The sequence below is a fragment of the Neopsephotus bourkii genome, unplaced genomic scaffold (assembly GCF_033783945.1).
Source record: "Neopsephotus bourkii isolate Nb327-2 ecotype Australia unplaced genomic scaffold, CSIRO-AGI_Nbou_v1 NB_640, whole genome shotgun sequence".
Taxonomy (NCBI): Eukaryota; Metazoa; Chordata; class Aves; order Psittaciformes; family Psittacidae; genus Neopsephotus; species Neopsephotus bourkii.
In genome coordinates, this window is record NW_026901139.1 from 82,209 (window position 1) to 101,497 (window position 19,289).

Below are 19,289 nucleotides of genomic sequence, written 5' to 3' on the forward strand. Positions count from 1 at the left end.
CAACTTAGCAATTTAAAAGGTCCCCCATCCACATAAAGAAAAATAAGTTATATAATATTATAACTGGCTTTTCAATATTCTTTGGGAGTCTGGGAGTGTCAGGACAAGGAGGTCTGCCCCAGACAAGTGCTTGGCATCAGCAGCTGTCCCTTTATTACAAGCTGGACAGGCACCAGTTACCCATCTGCCTTTTACACAATTTGCACAAACCCAGAAGTCCAGGCAAATGTTTCTGTTCTTTGTATTTACATTAGTTCAAAATGATATTCACAGCATCTTCTGAATTTTGGCCAAAAGTAAAAAAAACTGGTTTCAAACTTTGGAACGTTTTTGAACAACTGAAACTTTTTGAACAGCTTTAACCAGGGTCTGTTGCATCTACCCAATCAAGAGGGCTGGGAAGGTCAGGAGGAGCCTTACAGAGTCTTCTATCAGTCGATGGTATGGGGGCCCCCAGACTGGCACGCTTACAACATGACATGTGGCTCATCTAACTGGTACCAGTCCCTTCCATCACTTGCTGGGCTTGCTTCTGCCCCATGCAGCACTGTGCAACTGACTGGAACAACCTGGACACAGAAGCAAAGCAGTGTTAGATGTATTTATGGCAGCAAGTGGTGCTTCCACTACAAAGCACCAAAAACCCAGTGCAACTCAGCCCCTGCTTCACATAACATGGTGTCAGTGAACTTTGTGGTTAATTTATACTCACTTCTCAATTTCTGGGGCACAGTGAACAAACTCATGGTTCCAGAACTTAAATGCTGGATTTTTTATCAGCTCAATGAAAGTAATAAGGAGACCCCAAGGATGAGGCCTGTTTACAATCAGTCGTTCCAAGAGAACCCTGAAATCCAAAAGTCAAACCAGTCAGAACTCAAAAGAGCCAAAACACACAAGGAAGGAAAGTTAAAAGCTGTATGCTGGCACACAAAACACATCTCACCTAGTGATCTGCTCCTGGATAGCCTCAGTGTTGGCCTCTGCAAATAGGTAGAGCATGGTGCAACTGAAGTAGTGGGTGTGACTGTTGGGGTATCGCAGCTGGTTGGCGATTGCGTTCAAGAAAAGGTACCGGCCTGCAGAAGAAGCAGTAAGTACAGATGGTTTCCCTTACACACGTTGCAGAAAGGAGTAAGAAGCAGCTAGTATTGAGGTTTGGGTTTGTGAGCCTGCCTTTTGAAGGTAGAACAAACAAAACCAACTGATGATACAAAAAACCAACCTGATAGGACAGGAAGAATTCCATTCCCCTTCATTAAACCTATTGTTCATTCCCTTCAATATCCTGAATATTTGGCTTTAATATTGCTCCTGTATTCAGAGTGGAACATTATAACACAGCATGACTTGCTGTGAATTCCCTAGCAGCTACATAAAATCATGTCCTGTATTTCTCATGGTGCCAACAGACAATCTACTGTTAATTTTGACATCTCATGAACTAGAAGTGTTTCCAGCTCACCTTCAGTGTCCAGGTCTACTGCCAAGTTCTGGAAGATGTCCATGTGAGCTGAGTGGGTAATGGTACTCATAGAGGGTGTGCTGCCTTTGTTGTGAATGTGCGCAATAGCTTGAGTACCTACGTAGAGCACCAGGGCATTAATCAGCTGGATGTTGTAGCGGTTGCCGGGTTCATTTGATACCTAATAGCAAAGACAGAAAAAGCATTAACAGTATATATTCCTTCAGTGACCGAAGGTACAGCATGTACAAGAACAGCATCCAAGTCTCCTCTTGATTATACAAAAGAGAACACACTGAGGACATCAACAAATTCAGTTTAGCATTTACCCTTTCATAATAGAGCAGATATATACATCTGTGTATGTGTGTATTCAGAAACACCAGAAAAAGTGTTCACAGACCCAATGGGCAACTTCTGTACTCCCTACAAAAGGCACAGGCAATGTGAATTCACCAGCAGTGCCAGAGGGCAGCTGACACACACACAGCCTATACAAATGCTTCCATACAAGCACTTTTCTGAGGAAGTCCCATTTCAGCCCTAAAGTCTAATGCAAACCAAGCCTTGTGATGTACAAGATGTGGCTGCCTTTTTTTATTCCTACAACACTAGCATGCAGATTCACAGATTTCTAGAACAATGAATCCACTCTGAGTCAAAATCTAATCATATTCTAAAAAAAAAAAATAACAGTAATTTAAATTCAATCAAGTTCCATAAACCCCATTGAAGCATTACTCAAGAAATGCCTGGCTAAGCAGTGCTGGAGGCATGTGATGGAAGCCACAAGACTTCATCGCCCAAAGGCTGAGGACAAAGAAACCAAGCTTAATACAGTCAGCTCTGACTGCATTCTTTACTAAGATTTGCAAGGTTGTGCACTACAGACATGTAAGCAGAGGAGTCAGAGTTTTAGATAGCTCTACAATTTCACCACAAGCACTTGGCTGTTCATGTAGATAAAACCACCTGCTTTTAAATGAAATAATTTTAGGGTCCTTAAAGTTAATGTGCTTCTCCCCTTGAATTCCACCTCTCTGAAACTACTTAACATACACTTAAACATCCTGTTAGGAAGTGGTAAAAGAAGCATGCATTTCACAGGGCTTTTCTACTGCCTGGAACACATGCTTTCTACGCACCAACGAAACTCCTGCAAGGAAGGAGGGTGACTCAAGCAGTGAAATCATTTGTCCCAAGCCATCTGAACTTAGCATCATCAGAAACCACTCACCTGTAGGTTGCTACGCAAGTCAGACAAAAAGGTGACCGGCGAGCGGGTTTTGAGATAGGAATCCAAGTCTTTCTTGAACTGAGGTGGCATCACTCCAGTGAAATTTGTGAGTATTCGCGGAGCAATATTAATCTCACTTAACATATCCACCTGTGGAGAGAAAACCCAGTCAGATAAACCATAAGCACTCCCTAAAGCAACAGACTGCAAAACCAGATCTGTAAGTGATTATTACATTAACTACTGCTGTTAATCACTTTTTCCTACCAGCAGTGAAAAGGAAACAATAGGCTTTTGCAGATTCCAGAAGAAACTCAGTCTGATGTGCAAACTTGTTAGATGACTGTTTCAAAGAATGGAGAGTAGAAGATAAAAGAAGGGTGAGGGCCACAGGGGAATTCAGTCACCACCTGTGAAGTCTCCCTACCTACACTAGTTTAAGAAAGTACCAACATCAACACAAGTCAGGAACAGGCTTTGTCAGTCTCAACAAATGTTGAGTATTGCAGCTTTGCTCCTATCACTCTGCACAGCTCAGGCAAAGAAGAATAACAGGACAATGCTTTAGCAGTGTGAGAAAGTTTGCCTCCAGGATGAGGAGCCTGGCATAAGCCAGAAGATTTTATTTGGTAACATTAACACTTTTCAAAACCTCTCCAAATGATGCAAAAGGCTTGTCTCAGAATGGTGATTTATCTCACTATTTTCAAGGTAAGATGGAATCTACGTTGCTCATCCAAAAGTATCTGCAATTACATAGTTCTCTTCACCGGTTCTTCAATAATTAGATAACTGAACTCCAGTCGCCACACATCCTGCAGAGCACAAACTGTACAATTCAGCATGAGGTGAACAAAACAGGCAGGAACTGTTGTCTGAACTTCCAAACAGCAAAGACACAAAGACTGCTTAAGCAGTCTGGTTTTCAGTGACAAATGAGACAGGAAAATGATAAAGATGCCCTTGCTCAAACATGTTCTGCCAGTCAGATTTAGGGACATCATAAAATAGGTCTCCCTTTGCGAAAAGTCCTCTGATTTCTCATGCAAAGCTAGGTTGCCAGGGCAGGTGTCATGTAATACAAGTCTCACCAGTCTGTCCTTCTAGGTTGAACTTGCACAGACCTTGCGAGTGAGCCAATTACCTATGGGTGCCAATGAAGCCATATAGAAAGAGACAAGCTTTATGCTTCCAGCTGCAACAGACTTCATGCAGACAAGGCTGTATCCTGCTTGTGTGGAAAACCTCAAACACTCCGTGTTACAAACTTAAGTGAAGCCTACCTGCTTTAAAAAAAAATATGCTGTTCTGCTAGCTGCTATGTGACTTATGTTTCCAATTACCTGTTAACTTCTGAATAGTTGCATTAATTCAAGTATCAGTGAAACTGTTCCCGAATTTTCAGTCTCCACCAAAAAAAAAGTGAAGAGTACTTAGAGCACTAAAGCTTCCCAATATCAAGCTTGTGAATGGAAGTCTTACCTTTAGATTGGGGGTGAAAGGGTCTGGAAGCCTCATGTTCCGTGGGAAGGCACTCAGGATCAGATTCCTTAGCTGAATACAGTTAGGTGGGATCACATCACAGAAACCATAGTGGTAGTCACAAAGGAATTCTGGGAAATCATGCAACAAGACCAGCAACACACGCAGAGTACCCTGGGAAATAAAATATGAGAGAGCTTGCAGAGCCATCCTTCCACGTCATGTGATTAATACTAACGGGAAGAAGTTCATTTGGGGAGGCAGTCAGTTTCTGTCCCACATCAAATTTGCATTTAACTCTGAAGATGCAAGTTCTAAAAGCACATTAAATCCTATTTTGACACCCCAAAACCTCTACTTTCGGACAACTCTGGCTAGAAGCAGCATCTATTAGCTGGCATTTTTTTCACCTTGTAAAGAATTTGCATAGGTTTGGTGAGTTCCACATTTCTAAGGAAAGGAGCCAAGTACTTGAAGAGATCAATCAGTAACTGGGCATACATAGGCCAACCCTGTCAAGAGAAAAACAGCAGGTGGAAAATGTGCAGTAAAGAGCAGTTATCTTAAGTTCAAAAACTATAATTAGATTGGTCTTCATATAAACCTGGATCAGAGTTATGTCTCACTGCTACCTCTAGCATTGAGTGCAGCACAGCTTTAGCTGCACATCATATGCTACGGGTGTTTCTAGAACACTCCACATGACATTCTGATTTGGTAGTATTTGGTCTGGACGACAGCTCTTTCAGACTTTAACAAAAGCATGTTTATTAACCTCAGTTCACCCTAGAGCCCATTGTTCACTGACACAAAGATTCTCCTCCATGCAGTTAGGTGACTGTGAATATGGAAGACAACAAAACAGAACAGCCATGCTACTAGTGCACTTCCAGAGATGTGAAACAGCATCACACTAGATAAGCATCTCTGTGAATTCCTTAATTCAGAAGAGATAAACTGCAGCCACACCTTCTGCTGTGGTGTATGTGCCAGCATTCTTGCAATAAATATCCGATGGGAGATCAGTTCCAGCCAGGCATAAACAAAACCTGGAGCTTTTGTAGGCCTCAGGATGTGAAATGTGTTACTGAAAGAAAAGTTAGAGCAGGTTAGAAGTGCACAGCAATAAGATTGCTTTTCGTAACATTGAAGGAAAACATACACAGCCCTAGAAGCAAGGCATTTTAGCAACTTGTGTTTTACCATCATCTTCCTTAAAACAAGCAAGTAGAAAGTCTACAGGAGAACCAGTTATTCCAAATGTGATTAAGCCACCACAAAGGAACAGTCAGATAGCCTCTGAATGAAAAATCCAAGAAAGGATAAGCATTGTGGCCAATCTCAAGTACATACCAGAATGCTGTGAGTGTCTGGAAGTTGATGGTCTCCAGCACATGCTCAGGAGCATTTAATTCCAACAGCAGCATGATGAAAATACGATGGTAAGGAAGTTGCTGAAACTCACTCTGCCGAACATCATGGTCTTGCAGGAGAACTCCCACCACAATACCAAGGACCTAAAGAGATCAAGACATGACAGTGGTGACAGTAAGCACTACTTTCCAAGTCTGCCTATAGGTAACACTTTAAGCTGTAGGTAAAAAAATGTAATTTGTAGATTCTAACAAGAACCAAAACTTGTAGTTATTGACAGTGCTAAGTAAATTGCTATAATTTGTATCAGCAACTCCCAACCATGGTATTTTGTGTACTCCCTGTCCCATGGGTCACAACAACTTACTGAGCAGTGTTGGGAGACCTGAACTGCCTAGGACTTCCTAGCCATAAACAGAGTAGTGTGAAAGTATTGACAAGGTCCTCACAAAACCAAGCCAGACACCCAGGAATCACCCACTTTAAAGCAAACTTTTAAGGCCTCAAAACAATAGCAGAGGATTTTTTCATTTCAAGGCACAAAGGTGAGTTTCAGGTTTGCTTAATATGAATTCTTTGTGAACAAGAAAGCCACCTGGCATGCTGATGCTCTACTCAACAGTTTATCAAGTCCTCAATCTCATCTGTCAGCAGTAGCCTGCACTGCGGTCTACATTTTACGTTAATCAGAAAAGGCACGCCCAATTCTGCACTTTAAATGCCAGGAGTGCAAAACCAGTTCCAAACCTTATTCAGGAGGTTGATCTTTGTAACTGTGTTGGTTGCCTCCCCAGAATGCTTCACTAGCAGTGCAATAAGTCGCACAAAGGCATCCAGATTGTGGTAGCACTTGGCTCGAATCATAGTGGGGTTGGCAGCAGGGTTATGCTGCTGCTCAGCCTGAGCACGATAGCTGATTTCAACACACATTTCAGTGCAGAGGCGGAAAAAGCGGGTGATCAGGTCATCGGTTTTCAGGATTCCTTGCTGGTGCATCTATCCAGGAAAAGAAAAAAAATCAGAACTATAACCTCAGGAAGTGACTTTTACAACTTACTTCAAACAGCACACACTTTACAAAGCACTCACTTTGCCTGGCACAATTAATTTTTACCATGCTCTCAAGAGAGATGGGTAGCAAGCCATCTCTGCTACTCCTTCCCAGTATGAGTATTTAAGGCAATTTGAGGGTGGCAACACAATTTTAGCAAAGGCATTTACTCCCAGATAGAGTCTTTTTGATCCAAACTCTTTTCAACCATCAGCATAGCTGAGGAGCCTGTTTCAGTATCAGTTCTGCCACCAGTACTCAACCTTGCATGACAGTGAGAGGTAGCAGCAGTAGTTCTTCTGTCCAGTCTTCAGGAGCCCATGCAGGATGTACAAGCTGTATGCAGGGCAGACCTGAGCTGCTAGCTCAGGAACCATCACTACTTTGCAGCAACACAGAATCACAGACTAGTTTGGGTTGGAAGGGACTTTAAGATTATCCAGTTCCAACCTTTCACCATGGGCATGGAGAGTGAATTTTCCTTACAGGAACATGACACACAGAGAAAGTATGGGTGGGCTTTTTTGTCTGTTTTACATTGGGGCTTGTTTTCAGTAACATATATCTTAAAGACACCTCCTTATTTGTTACCTGTAGCATTAAAACCATCAAAATGAAACAAATTACACTGCATAAACACCATGATTTGTAACACCTGGAGAACTTCTAGTATTTCTGAAGAAACTTTTTTAAAGAAAGGAATTCATGTATCAGCTTTCAAAGTACTGTGCTCTTTGTTCTAAAGACTAGTGCAAAGAAAGCAATGCTTAATTTAGGCAGCCAAAATTATGGTAATTTAAGTTCAATAATGAAGCCTTGTTTAATAGTTATTAGTATATTTCTCTAAACCCCATAGCTAAGGCCTGTAAGAAAATAATTATATATCTCAACACTTTGATATACTGCATTTGCTAGTTCAAGCAAGTACACTAAGTCAGGGGCTTCCTTGCAGCTGCAGTCAAGGAGCTCCCAGGAAGACAGTTTTATGACTATGACTGTAGATATACAGGGATTTTGGTATCACATATATTTGGCTATAGGAGGCATCTCCCTGCTCAGTCACACCTGGAAGGCAGATGTGAGCTGTTCATCACAGCTGTTAAAGAGTCCTGAAGGAAAATGCCAGAAGCCATTTAAATCTAGGCACCTCTTTAGCTAATGAAGTTTCAAGTTTTTCCTCACTCTAATGAATGATTCCTATTAAAAAAAAGAAAAAAAAACCAAGGATTTTCTTGTTCACATGGTCTGAAACAATTCACTTGCAACAATATAAACAACTTCCTTTTGCAGGCTGTCTTGGCCTTTATCTGTTACCCATAAGGAGCAACACTATACTCAAGCTTCATTACACAGAGTGTGTCAGCTCTATTGCAATGACCTATCTCACCTGAAGCTCTCCCACCAAATTTATCCCAAACTGAACTGACAGGTTGTTGCTACAGTATCTGAAGAACATGATTTGGGGAAGGCCAGGGGTTTCTACAGAAATTTCCATCAAAACCAGGCAGAATTTTGACAGTCGACTGCCATACACCTGGAAGTTTCAAAAGGACGCCTAGCATGGGTTACAACACTGCCTGAAAATGAAGGGCATCACACCCTACTGACATTGAATAAAAAGCACCTTTCTTTCCAAAAGCTCTACCTGTCCAACAAATGCAGAGAATGCTTTGGTACTGTCACGGCCTGCGGCAGCTGAATGGTAGAGGTTCACCCACTCCCTCAGCAGGTATTCTGCCTTCTCCCTGAGACCTGGTGGGTCATCATACTCAGAGGCTTGGGAAATTCCTGAATGCATCATGAAATTAGGACCTCCGTGAGCACGATCAATCATTGCTTCATAGTTTGATCGGACCACTTCCATCAGCTGTGGTAACCTAACACAACAGAGCAAGAGCTGGGTTAGAATTTCTTCTCCACTAACAGATGCAGGAACCAGTAGCTCAGTCAAATATAATTGGAAGCAAGTTATTTCTTATAATAAATCTTTCATAGCAGAAAGAATGGGTGCAGATACATTTACGATGAAAGAAGGAACATTGAGATCAGCCAAGCTTTGACGTTTCACTTCAATTCATCCAGTTCTGTGCTGCAACAAAGCACCATGAGTACTTAAAAGCCCTAAAAATCTGTGAGACAGTGAGATGTCAGTGCTAAACAGCCTGGCGGGGGTACTACATTTGGCTGCAGTGGAAGTTAAGTCATACAGCAAAGACAGCGCACCCAAGCTGTTCACAAACCCAAACCAAACTGGGAAAAGGACTTTTGTTTGGGATTTGCCACTAGCAGTTGTGTTGGTAGCAGCAGCCACCGCCAACACAAGCCCCAGCTGCTAGCTGATCTGAAGCAATCCTGAGCTCTCCAAGCTCCAATACATTTCTTCCTCAAACCCAGCAGCAATTGCTTCCACCTTAGCAATAGGAAGCCTGCAAATCACATAGGTTATTTCCAGATGCTGTGGCTGTTTGCTGCTCAATTATCTGCTGGTGGATACACAAGCCACATGAGGTTGGTGAGTGATTGCTTTGTAGACTCCAAACAAAACTGTCTAAAGAAGCAAAGAGGATTGTCTAATTTGATGGCCTGCTCCTGATTAACAAATAAACATATTAACACCTTGATATTAAACGTGAACAGGTAAAAATTTTCCCCAAATTTGAGATGAGGCAGCCCTCGAGAAAGTTTAAAACGATATGATTTGAGACACTGTCTATATAACATTCAAATAGTAAATGAGCACAAGTAGTAATATACCACACAGTATTTCAATCTCACCCTTCTGGGGCATTTCCTCTGGAATGAGCATTAATCCTCATGAGTGTCTCAATTGTGTGAAACAGATCTGCCTCTGTTACATGGGCGACACTCCTCTCATCCACCAACAGGATCTTTACCAGCTGCATGGCAAATGCCACAGCCATGTAGTTCAAGCCATTCTCCATTGACTGTCAACATGAGAAAGGAAACTGAAGTTCAATCACAGATTTTTAAGTGGACTGAGCATCACCGTTTTCCTCCAAAAGAACAGGTACCCTCTACCTGAGCCAAGTGGAGGTCATACTGCTGCATGTTAACAAGGTGATTGCGGATCAGCAGCTCCACAGCTTCCACGTTGTACTTGTACTCATCTCTGCATTCAATCAGGCACCTGAAGAATTAGAGTGCTTTTAAAAAGCATACTTAACACAGTTTTAGTAAAGCAACTCAAATCTACTACTTCGGAAGCTGTGCCATTCACTGTGATTTGCTATTTGGCTCTAGAAGAATTCTCTTCTAGAGCATTCTGAGGCAATGCTCCAGCTGAAAACAGCCACCAGCCTCAAACATTTGCTGCCCTGCAAAACTGGTCCCAACATTCCTTAAAGAGCTTTAGCAGAAGCAGCTCTCTTCTAGGGACCAAGTGGCACAGCTGCTGAAGTACCAGTGCTCCTGCTGCAGGAATATGCCATGTCACATAGTTTGTGACAGCTCAGAGACACTCTCTGTAAAATGAGTGCAAAAAACCCCAACCCCCAGAGCACTTCTAATGTCTAATTCCACAGAAGATTCCTATCATGTTCTAGATGAAGCAGCATTATAAGATCTGGTTACTTTTGACAAAAGCTAGTTACTTTGTCCAAATTGCAGCAATGCAAAATATTAACAAGCAAGAGATTCAGAATACAAAGGAACTCCCAAAAGATGATGAAAGCAACATCAGTGTTTCTGTTGTCTCATAACTGACCTAGTAATTTGTTTATTACACCATGGAGATCCATAGGCACGTCCATCCTGCAGAGCCTTCAGCACAAGCAGATGACACTCACGATAGCGAAGCAGGAGGTCAGCATCTGCCCCACTGGTGGCATCCAGTAAGCCCTCTACAGCCTAAAATAGATGCAACCTGTTAGCAGAGGAAAAAACAAGTCCTCTTCCAAGTCTTCTCCAAATTACATCAGTAACGGTTATCACCAGAAGACTGAGATTTGCTAAAACCAATTTAGTTATCATGTTGACCCCTTGATGAGACTATGTGAGATTTTACCAGCTACTACAGCATCTACACGTTCACTGGACACAGCTGTCCTACCACAAACAAGCCTCTCTGTGCCCCACTTCATATATGCACCAAGTAGTCTGAAAGACTGCATTAGTTTGTACTGCAGCTTCTCTAATTCAGTGCCTCCACACAAGCAATTTTGCATATGGCTCATGGAAAATAACATGGAAGGAGATCTGCAGAACCTGCCAGAGGCTAGCTCTTAGCTTTTTTGGACAAAGAGCTGCAGCACTCAGATGCACCTGTGCTAGTCTCTATAGCAAATGAAAGACTAATCTTACAGGGGCAGCAAAATTTACACAGGCAAGTCATAGTCAGGATTAGATTCTTTAATAGGTACAAGCACTACCAGTCAAGAATAGTCTCCCTCCAGTTTGTGTTTTGCTGCTGCTCTTGGATCTTCAGGTAGGCAAATCCTTCCACTATCCTCAAATGGATTTTTCTCCACATGCGTCACTATGCTCTGCACTAATAATCAAGCACAGATGCCTGCTCAGCTCACAGAGCTCACTGTGACACTCCCCTCCTGGTACAGTCTATTAGTTCTGGCTGGAATGGAGTTAATTTGCTTCCTGGAAGCCCATATGATGCTGTGCTTTGGATTTCTGTTGAAACACTGTCGACAACACACCCATGTTTTGCCAGTTGCTGAACAGCACTTGCACAGCATCAAGGTTTTCTTTCCCACTCTGCCTCCTTCACCAGTTGGCATGCTGGGGATGGGCACGAGGCTGGGAAGCAACACAGCCAGGACAACTGAACCAAACTGAATGAAGGCATGTTCCATACCATACAACATCATGCTCAGCAATAAAAGGTCAGAGAAAGGAGGATGAAGGTAGGCATTCATAGCCATGTTTGCCTTTCCAAGCAGATGTTCCATGTGCTGAAGCCCTGCTTCAGGAGTGGCTAGACAGCTGTGGGCTGATGGGAAGCAGTGATTTTTATTTTTGTTCTGTTTGTTGAAAAGCACACAGCTTTTCTTTCCCTACTAAGATGCCATAATCTGAATGAACAAGTCATCTTGCCTTCCCTTTATTTTCTCCCTGTCCTGCAGAACAGCAGAATGAGTGAGCAGCTAAATGGGATGCTTGGTTGTTGGCCAGTGTCAACCCACCAGGCATACTCGCTTGTCAGTTACTCAAAATACAATCCCTCTGTGTGCCACTATGAATACAGTCCTACACTCAATAATATCTACCTATATGGGCAATTCAAATGTCATCTTAGCCTACAGATCATTCTGAAATGAAAGACTGCTCCTGAGTGCAGTAGCTCTCTACTTGCCTCATTTGAACAAAACTCCTCTAAATCCCAGGATTCTGTACCTGCTTTTTTCCATAGCAGCCTGGCCCCTGCATGTACAAAACACCATGTGAACATCTTGACACTCTTCCAATTTCATTTACTGAATTTCCAAAGACAGCAGCTGCTCAGTACTCTTCCCCAAGCAAGACCCACAGGATAGATGAAAGTACACAGTGACCAGCAATGCAATCCACAAGCCAGATGAGTAATAAATTAGGTGAGCTGTTACAGGAGAAGAGTTGCTAACATTCACCTTCTGCAGCAGTCCAAGTGCAGCAATAGCATCCCGGGAGTTCCGAGCCACTACTACAGCCTCCAAGAGGCTGCGCAACGCTTGAGCTTGAGGATTCATGGCCAAGGTGTGTGGAATGGACTGCAGGTGCTGCTCCAGTTCTGTCATACACTTGTCATAGATTTGTGCAACATCATCTGTCGCCCAAGCTTGCTGCTTAAGAGAAAGTGGGAATGAGTGTTTTTTGCAAGGATTATATTTGTGCAACTCATACTGACTGGCTATTACATCCAGAATTTATACCTCTAAAGTACTGTGGTTAGTTATGTTGGCATTTTAAATACACAAATATGACAAATTAAGCTGTGGAAACTAGCAAGCAATTCCAACAGTCCTTAAGACCAAGAATGCATATAAAAACCTTTGTTATCTCAAAATCCATGCTTGCCATCCATGGTCTTTCTGCAAAAGTAACATAGGATTTGTATAAAATATTTCACTGCTACTAAAATTACACATGGTAATCACAACCTGCAGATCTTGTCCCAGTTTGGGTTACAACCCTCTAAGACTGCATGTTAAGTTTTAATGTCGGCTTAATGACAAAATAAAACTAATGCATCTTACAACCACTACTCCCAAGCCTGATTCTTACTAGTCTTCTAGCAAGAGACATAAGTTCCAAAACATTCAACAACAGGGCTATAATACTCACAAACCAATTAATTCAGAAATCTTTACCTTCATAGGCTGAGCTAAGAATCCTGTGGGCTGAGTTAAGTCATTGGTAGGGAGGAAGCCAGGGACATTTCGTGCAAACTCTTCATAAACAGCCAGCTGTTTTGGGTCCACACCTCCAACCTTTTCAATGAAAAGAACAGACATTAACCTCACTGTTAAGCACTGTGGCAGTAAGAAATGAGGGCAATTTGTGTTAACAGGTAGCTGGCTCAGTCACACTCTTAAATTGAGTGGCCTAGACACCAAGAAGTAGGAGGTCCTATCATAATGGCTCCATCCACAGCTGACAAGAGAAATGCTCTACTGAAAGCACAAGATACTTCTCTAAAGAAGAAAACATAAGATCACAATGAAACAGGCTAGCCATCTTTCAGTGCAAGGAGCAGCACAGCACAAGAGACAGGACTTTCTACTGTCCTCAAAGAATTGAGAAAAGTTGTAAAAACACTCTGGACCAACTTATTCATGTTTCCATTACTAATCAAGCTTATAGCAGTTGCAGCACTAGTAGACAAGACCAGCAATATACAGTATTGCTCAGCTGAAGCTCTGCCACTCACTTTTCATTATAAGGAGGGGGAGCAAAGCCACATCAGAGTGTGGCTCAGTTAATATCCTCACCTTTAAGCGGATCTGTTCTGGCATCCTCTCAGCCTGGTAAGTCAGCACAACAGGATCACAGTACCGACGACCCTCTTGCCTAGCATGTTTTCTGAGCTCAAATTCCTGGGGAAAAAAAACAATAGGCAACAAAACCACCACACAACACAATGAATTTTAGACAGAGCCTGGATGTATACGAGCACATATAATGCTTCTAAAATGCAGCAGTCCCATACTTACAGTTGCAAGCCTCTTGTCCATCTCAGGCCCTGCTTTTTCCACAGCTGTCTTCTGGATAAAGCAGCAGGCCAGTTCACAGTTGTCCTGTGCTAACTGGGCTGCTGCCTGCTCCATCATGTCCCTCTGCTGTGGGGAGGCTGCCTATTGAAAACCACAATAATCAGTGAAGGCTGTAAATCTCCCCTGTATTTTACTAGCCTCAAAATCTGTGCCACTGCCTTTACAGAACACGAGCAATAAAAAGGAATGCTCTTAGAAATGCACTCTCTTTGCATGGAACATACAACAGTAAAATTAATTTTGCATATCTCTGAATAAAACCAGGAGGGAAGATGACAGCAAAGACTTTCAAACAAGCAACAACACAGCAGAAGGTCCTCCATCTTCTCCACCAACCTATCTCCTGGGCATAGACATAAAGCCCTGCTTTGGGCTGACACATATATGACAGATGCAGGAAAAACAAGCCTCGAATCACAGTGCAAAAATTCTTCCCCTTCCTAGCTTGTAATCAGAAGATACACTAAATGGAAGAGTAGTGCTAATCATTTTTCAGTGGGTTCCTTTTCTGATAGGAAAAGGATTTTCTTCTTTCCTTCCTGGAGTCTAGTCTGAGAGAACCCTGAACATTTGGACATACTTTCCAGGGTGCAAAGCAGCAACTCCCACTGGAAACAGAGTACACATAATACAGCAAACAGTCCAATCTACTCAGATTTGTTTGCCCATTAAGATCTACTTCTCTTTCATACCTTCTATCTGATATCTTACTGTATTCAGCTCTGGGGTCCTCAATACAAGAGGCATGTGGACCTGCTCGAGCAAGTCCAGAGAAGGCCACGGAGGTGTTGTGAGGGCTGGAGCAGCTCTGCTCTGGAAACAGGCTGAGAGAGCTGGGCTGGGTCAGCCTGGGGAAGAGAAGGCTCCTGAAGGGGAGACCTTAGAGCAGCTCCATTCCCTAAAGCGGCTACAAGAAACCTGGAGAGGGGCTTTGGACAAGGGTCTGTAGGGACAGGACAAGGGGGAACGGCTTTAACCTGACAGAAGGGAGACTGAGATGAGCTCTGAGGCAGAAGCTCTTCCCTGTGAGGGTGCTGAGGCGCTGGCACAGGGTGCCCAGAGAAGCTGTGGCTGCTCCATCCCTGGCAGTGTTCAAGGCCAGGCTGGAAAGGGCTTGCAACAACCTGGTCTAGTGGAAGGTGTCCCTGCCCATGGCAGGAGGTTGCAAGTGGATAAGCTTTAAGATCCTTCCAACCCAAACCATTTTATTATTCAAGGATTAACCACAGTCAAGACTGCAAATCAAAGGAGTATTTCCGCCCCTCTCATCAGAGTATAACAGCACTTGCTCTTACAATTACCAGTTTGACACCCAAACTCCAAACTGTAATTAGCACAGGAGCTAACAGTGGTCACTGGCTGAGCTCCAATGGGAACAAAGCATTACTGTTTGCTCCCACCCTTGTGTTTAAGATGGGTGGAACAAGATTCACTTGTATGCTTTTCCTCCTCTTCATCTCAGCAATCACATTATCTGAAGTTCGGTTTATGAAGGGTCAAGTATCTGAGACCTGTGAGTTGCAGCAGACTATCCATCCCCTACCTGCAGATGCAATTCTTTGTGACATTCTGCACTCCCTTCAGAACATTAAATCCTGTCCTCAGAGCAGCTACCATGCAAGAGAGCAATGCCACTGCACAAGAGCCTTTGCTCTGTCACTCCGCACGAGACGGGAGACAGTGACATGCCCTTAAGCAAGAGGTAGGCAATCCCTCAACTATTTCTCTTTCAAATCCCTGAAAGGATCTATGTCTTGATCCTTCTGAGGTCTTCATGCTCTTAGTGTCTGTGCTGACATTGGTGGTAAGCACATAAAGTATTCTAGGCAGCAGGTGCTATTCTGGCCAGCAGGTCACAAACTTCCATTTAGTCAAGAAGGTAAAGCTACTACTTCAGCTCAAACTTTGTTCATCAGAGGACCTAAAAATAGACTCTAGAAAACCCAATGAATTCACAAGCTGTGTAGAAGAGTCTTTACATATCTCCTAAGAGCACAAGTGAATAAAATCTCCCTCAGGCATGTATGCTGAAACAATTCAAGGCATCATCAGAAAGTCCCAGAATCAACTCTGTCTTCGCCACTCCAACTTTTCTACCTCAAACCCCACAGCAAGGTAAGCGCTCTAAGGCTTCATGACATGATCAAACTGGAGAGACCAGGGTGGCAAAATGAAAAGGTAGTGGGGAACCTTGTGAGCAATAAAGCAAGATCCACCTTAAAGGCCTTAAAGAGTGCTTGAAATGAGTTGTAATCTCAGCACAGTCTTTCCGCTGTCATTCTGAAAGAGTCATGAGATTTCTGTCCGCTAAATTAAGCTCCACATTAGTTAAGACACATAATTAATCAACAAGTCTGCAGTGTGGCAAATTGATCTGCTAGTGCTGGATGCCTACAGTCCTGTAAGCTGGGAATAAGCTTCAGATGATGTGGCTCTTACCCTCAATGCATTAGCAAAACTATTTTTCAAGTTGGTAGCGATGCCCATCAGCAAAGGTTCCCTGCAGGTGATCATGGCCATCCCAGCAGTCAGGTTCCGCATCATATGGTGCGCGGCCACACGCATTCGTGACTCCTCCGAATCCAGTGCAAAGTCCTTCCTGACTATCTGCTCACAAGTAGTCATGGCGATCTTAATGGAGCGATCCACCACTGGATGGACAAGTTCTTGCACTGCTCGCTCAATCGCTTGCCGCACGCACTGCTTCAACTGTGGGTGGGCTTGGAACAGTGGGATCTGGAGGAGGGTTAGGGAAGTTAAGTGAGGATAAAGTAAAGTAGAATTCCATCTACCCTAGTGTTGTGGTTTAAGCCCAGTCAGTAACTCAGATCCACACAGCTGCTTGCTCACTCCCCTCATTTTCCACCCCCATTCAGTTTCTGAACAATTTCAAGTTTACTGTCATAGCTTGTTTTCAGCATGGCACTCTTGTGTTCCACCTGCAGCTATTACAATGTTTGGCAATTCTGAAACTGAGATATATGATCGTTCTTCTTCCAAAGTTGCACAATGCAAAGACTACTTTAAGAGCCAGGTCACTGACTGGTCAAAGGGAACACAGAGGCTTCATTTAAGCCTAAGTCCCAAGAGCAACTATCTCAATTGAAACTTACTGCCAGAAATAAACTTGATATTAATGTCATAATGAAAGATCACTTGATCTAAGATTGCTAATGCTATTACTAACAACCCCTGAATTTCTCCATTTGATTACTTGTTAGTGTGTATCCACCTCATTACTTTTGAGAAGTGACTCCCCAGTAACTTCAACTTGCAAACTGCTGCTCCCACCCACTGAAACCTTTAGCTACGCTGGTGCTAAGAATTCTTACAGCAAAACAGATCAGCTCTAAAACTTACCGTTGGGTTTAAGGTAATATGTGGAGCCAACCCTCCCAAAGAATAGACATTGATGTCATGATAACTGTACTGGGGCTGTGGAGGAACCGTGGCTGTACAAGTGGTGCTGGTAGCTGGAGTTGTAGAGGCAGCTGTAGAATACAAGAATGTTTGTACTGAACCATTACTGAAAAGCAGATGCTTATATCAGTTCATTTAAACCAGCAAGTGACTAAGAAGTAGTTCTGCACTTTGATCATGAAGCCTCCTAAACTTCTCAAGCAATTTTTATTCTCCATTTTCCTAATGATTAGTACCAAACTAGCTTCTGATTTTAGCAGAGCTGCTTGTTACAACACAGCTTAGCTCCTGGTGGCTTGTTAACAGATCATCCTGCTTCACTCTCTTCTAAGCACCAGCTACACAGAGCATGTGTAAAGTTATTCCTCAGGATAGCTTCCCATTTCCTTCTCATTTTGTATCACAAAACTATCCAAGTGCTCCAAAGCATTCGGCAATGTGACAATAGCATATGTAGCTTCACATTTTTCTTTGCAGTAGCATAACCTGTCTTATTTGAACTTCTATGGAACAGTTCTGGATTCTGGATGTACTTACTAGTTGTTGTGATGGGCGGTAGCTCTTCCGGCTGCTTCACATCCTTCTTTGGAGCAGACAGCTGCTCATCCAGATTTTTCAGATGATCCTTATCTTTCAGGAGACTTCCAGGCTTCAGCTCATTGATGTCTAGTGCAAGATTCTTGCAGAGCACCTCAATCTCAAACTTCAGATTCAACTGCACAACAAGTCTAGTTTAGGTTATGTCACAAGGTAAATACCCAAAATGTTTACTGGGCTGCTTGATTCCCAAACTTCCCATTCTAACTCCAGGCCTTTCAGAGACTTTTAACAGTGACTGAGGATTAGACAAATATCTTGCATGCTGACCATCCACGTCCTACCAAATTAAGCAATGCCCAGCTCTCCCCATGCTAAAGAAATGAAATTTGGTCCTTCACAATATCCCTCTTGACCAGCATGTCAAGAAAACCTCACACTTAGTAGGTAAAGTGAAAACCAGAAGTTTACTTTTAGATCATGTTCTTGATGTAGCTCAGCTAAAACATTCATAATGGCCATTGTCCACGGGTTTGGAGGCCTGAAGACCTACAAGAGACAGAGAAGGGAGGTATGACAAACTTCTTGAATCATCTGGGTAACTTAGGAGTTGAAATTTGTGAAATACAAACAGCTATATCTGCACACAGCCACGGAAAAGTTTAAACAGCTGCAATCAGGGTTGCATTTACTACTCAATTTGACTGTAACTAGATTAGGAAGCTAGCTGAACATTAAACTGGAAACACAATGACCTGGTCCTTCTGTGTAATAAGTTCCACATTAAGCAGAAGTGACAAGAGCTGACCAGGGTCAAAGAGGGATGGGAGAAAAAAAAAAAAAAAAAAAGGAATTAAAAAAAAATCCTAAAACCTCTGTGATGGCATCCTTATGTTTCTCAGAGTTTTGTTCAGGGATACACCACAGTGCAGTTCAGCTCATACCACCCAGACTGCAAAAACGCACAGGCCATGTACTTTCACTTGAAACAGAACACCTTCACTTTAAGCCCTGTCATCCCTTTTCTCTCCATGGGATGCAATAATTTTCCTTTTGTGAAAGAAGTTAACTACTATCCTGCCATACTTGTTTTGCTACTTGAGCAATAACTCTTGTCATTTTCCTTGCAGTGACCTGTCTGGCTGTTCCAGATGTGGGGTAGCCTGTGGCCCTGATGTGGAGACAGGGATGCTTACGCTACTCAAGAGCTTGCCAGCAAATGCGTGTCCATCCTGGAGTTCTGAAGCTGCTGCTTCTGTGTGCAGCTGCTCAGGCTCCCCCAGGTTTCTAACCAGCTCCTTGGACAGCACCTCTGCTCTTTTTGCAGCTGGCTCTGCATGGACAGGAATGAAGTCCGCTGTCACTTCATTGGTGGGCTCAACTGCTGGGCTTTGAAAATTGAAGGTCACCTCATCTAAGTTACAAGTAATAACAATTCGTGTTTCTGAAGGGCGCTTGCCGTTGAGCCTGGACGTGGAATTTTAGCAGTGTACGAGATCT

General features: G+C 43.0%; 1 protein-coding gene across 3 annotated transcripts; it reads right to left on the reverse strand.

The window, feature by feature from the left end:
- Nucleotides 1-127: 127 nt before the first annotated feature.
- Nucleotides 128-18,359, reverse strand: LOC133211667 (CCR4-NOT transcription complex subunit 1-like). Of its 3 annotated transcripts, none has more exons than XM_061352234.1 (22): nt 18,261-18,359; nt 17,790-17,967; nt 17,193-17,323; nt 16,272-16,568; nt 13,773-13,913; nt 13,551-13,655; nt 12,930-13,049; nt 12,210-12,401; nt 10,334-10,476; nt 9,649-9,757; nt 9,385-9,554; nt 8,234-8,486; nt 6,306-6,554; nt 5,538-5,701; nt 5,154-5,271; nt 4,595-4,696; nt 4,185-4,358; nt 2,703-2,852; nt 1,466-1,646; nt 947-1,079; nt 713-847; nt 128-569 (listed from the first exon to the last, which is right to left on the reverse strand). In XM_061352234.1, exons 1-22 carry the CDS (start codon nt 18,309-18,311, stop codon nt 491-493), a joined length of 3,375 nt encoding a protein of 1,124 aa, XP_061208218.1. In that variant the 5' UTR covers nt 18,312-18,359; the 3' UTR covers nt 128-490. The 3 variants fall into 3 exon arrangements, with proteins under 3 accessions (XP_061208218.1, XP_061208219.1, XP_061208217.1); XM_061352235.1 differs by having other exon boundaries at nt 8,255-8,486; nt 12,210-12,404; XM_061352233.1 differs by having other exon boundaries at nt 12,210-12,404.
- Nucleotides 18,360-19,289: the final 930 nt, after the last annotated feature.

Excerpts from the sequence above, each read along its gene's own strand:
- LOC133211667 (XM_061352233.1), bottom strand. The coding sequence starts at position 18,311 with ATGGCCATTATGAATGTTTTAGCTGAGCTACATCAAGAACATGATCTA. Across the intron at positions 5,702-6,305 it reads AGATCAACCTCCTGAATAAG|GTCCTTGGTATTGTGGTGGG; the intron begins GTTTGGAACTGG and ends TGATCTCTTTAG. Across the intron at positions 1,647-2,702 it reads ACTTGCGTAGCAACCTACAG|GTATCAAATGAACCCGGCAA; the intron begins GTGAGTGGTTTC and ends CTTTGCTATTAG.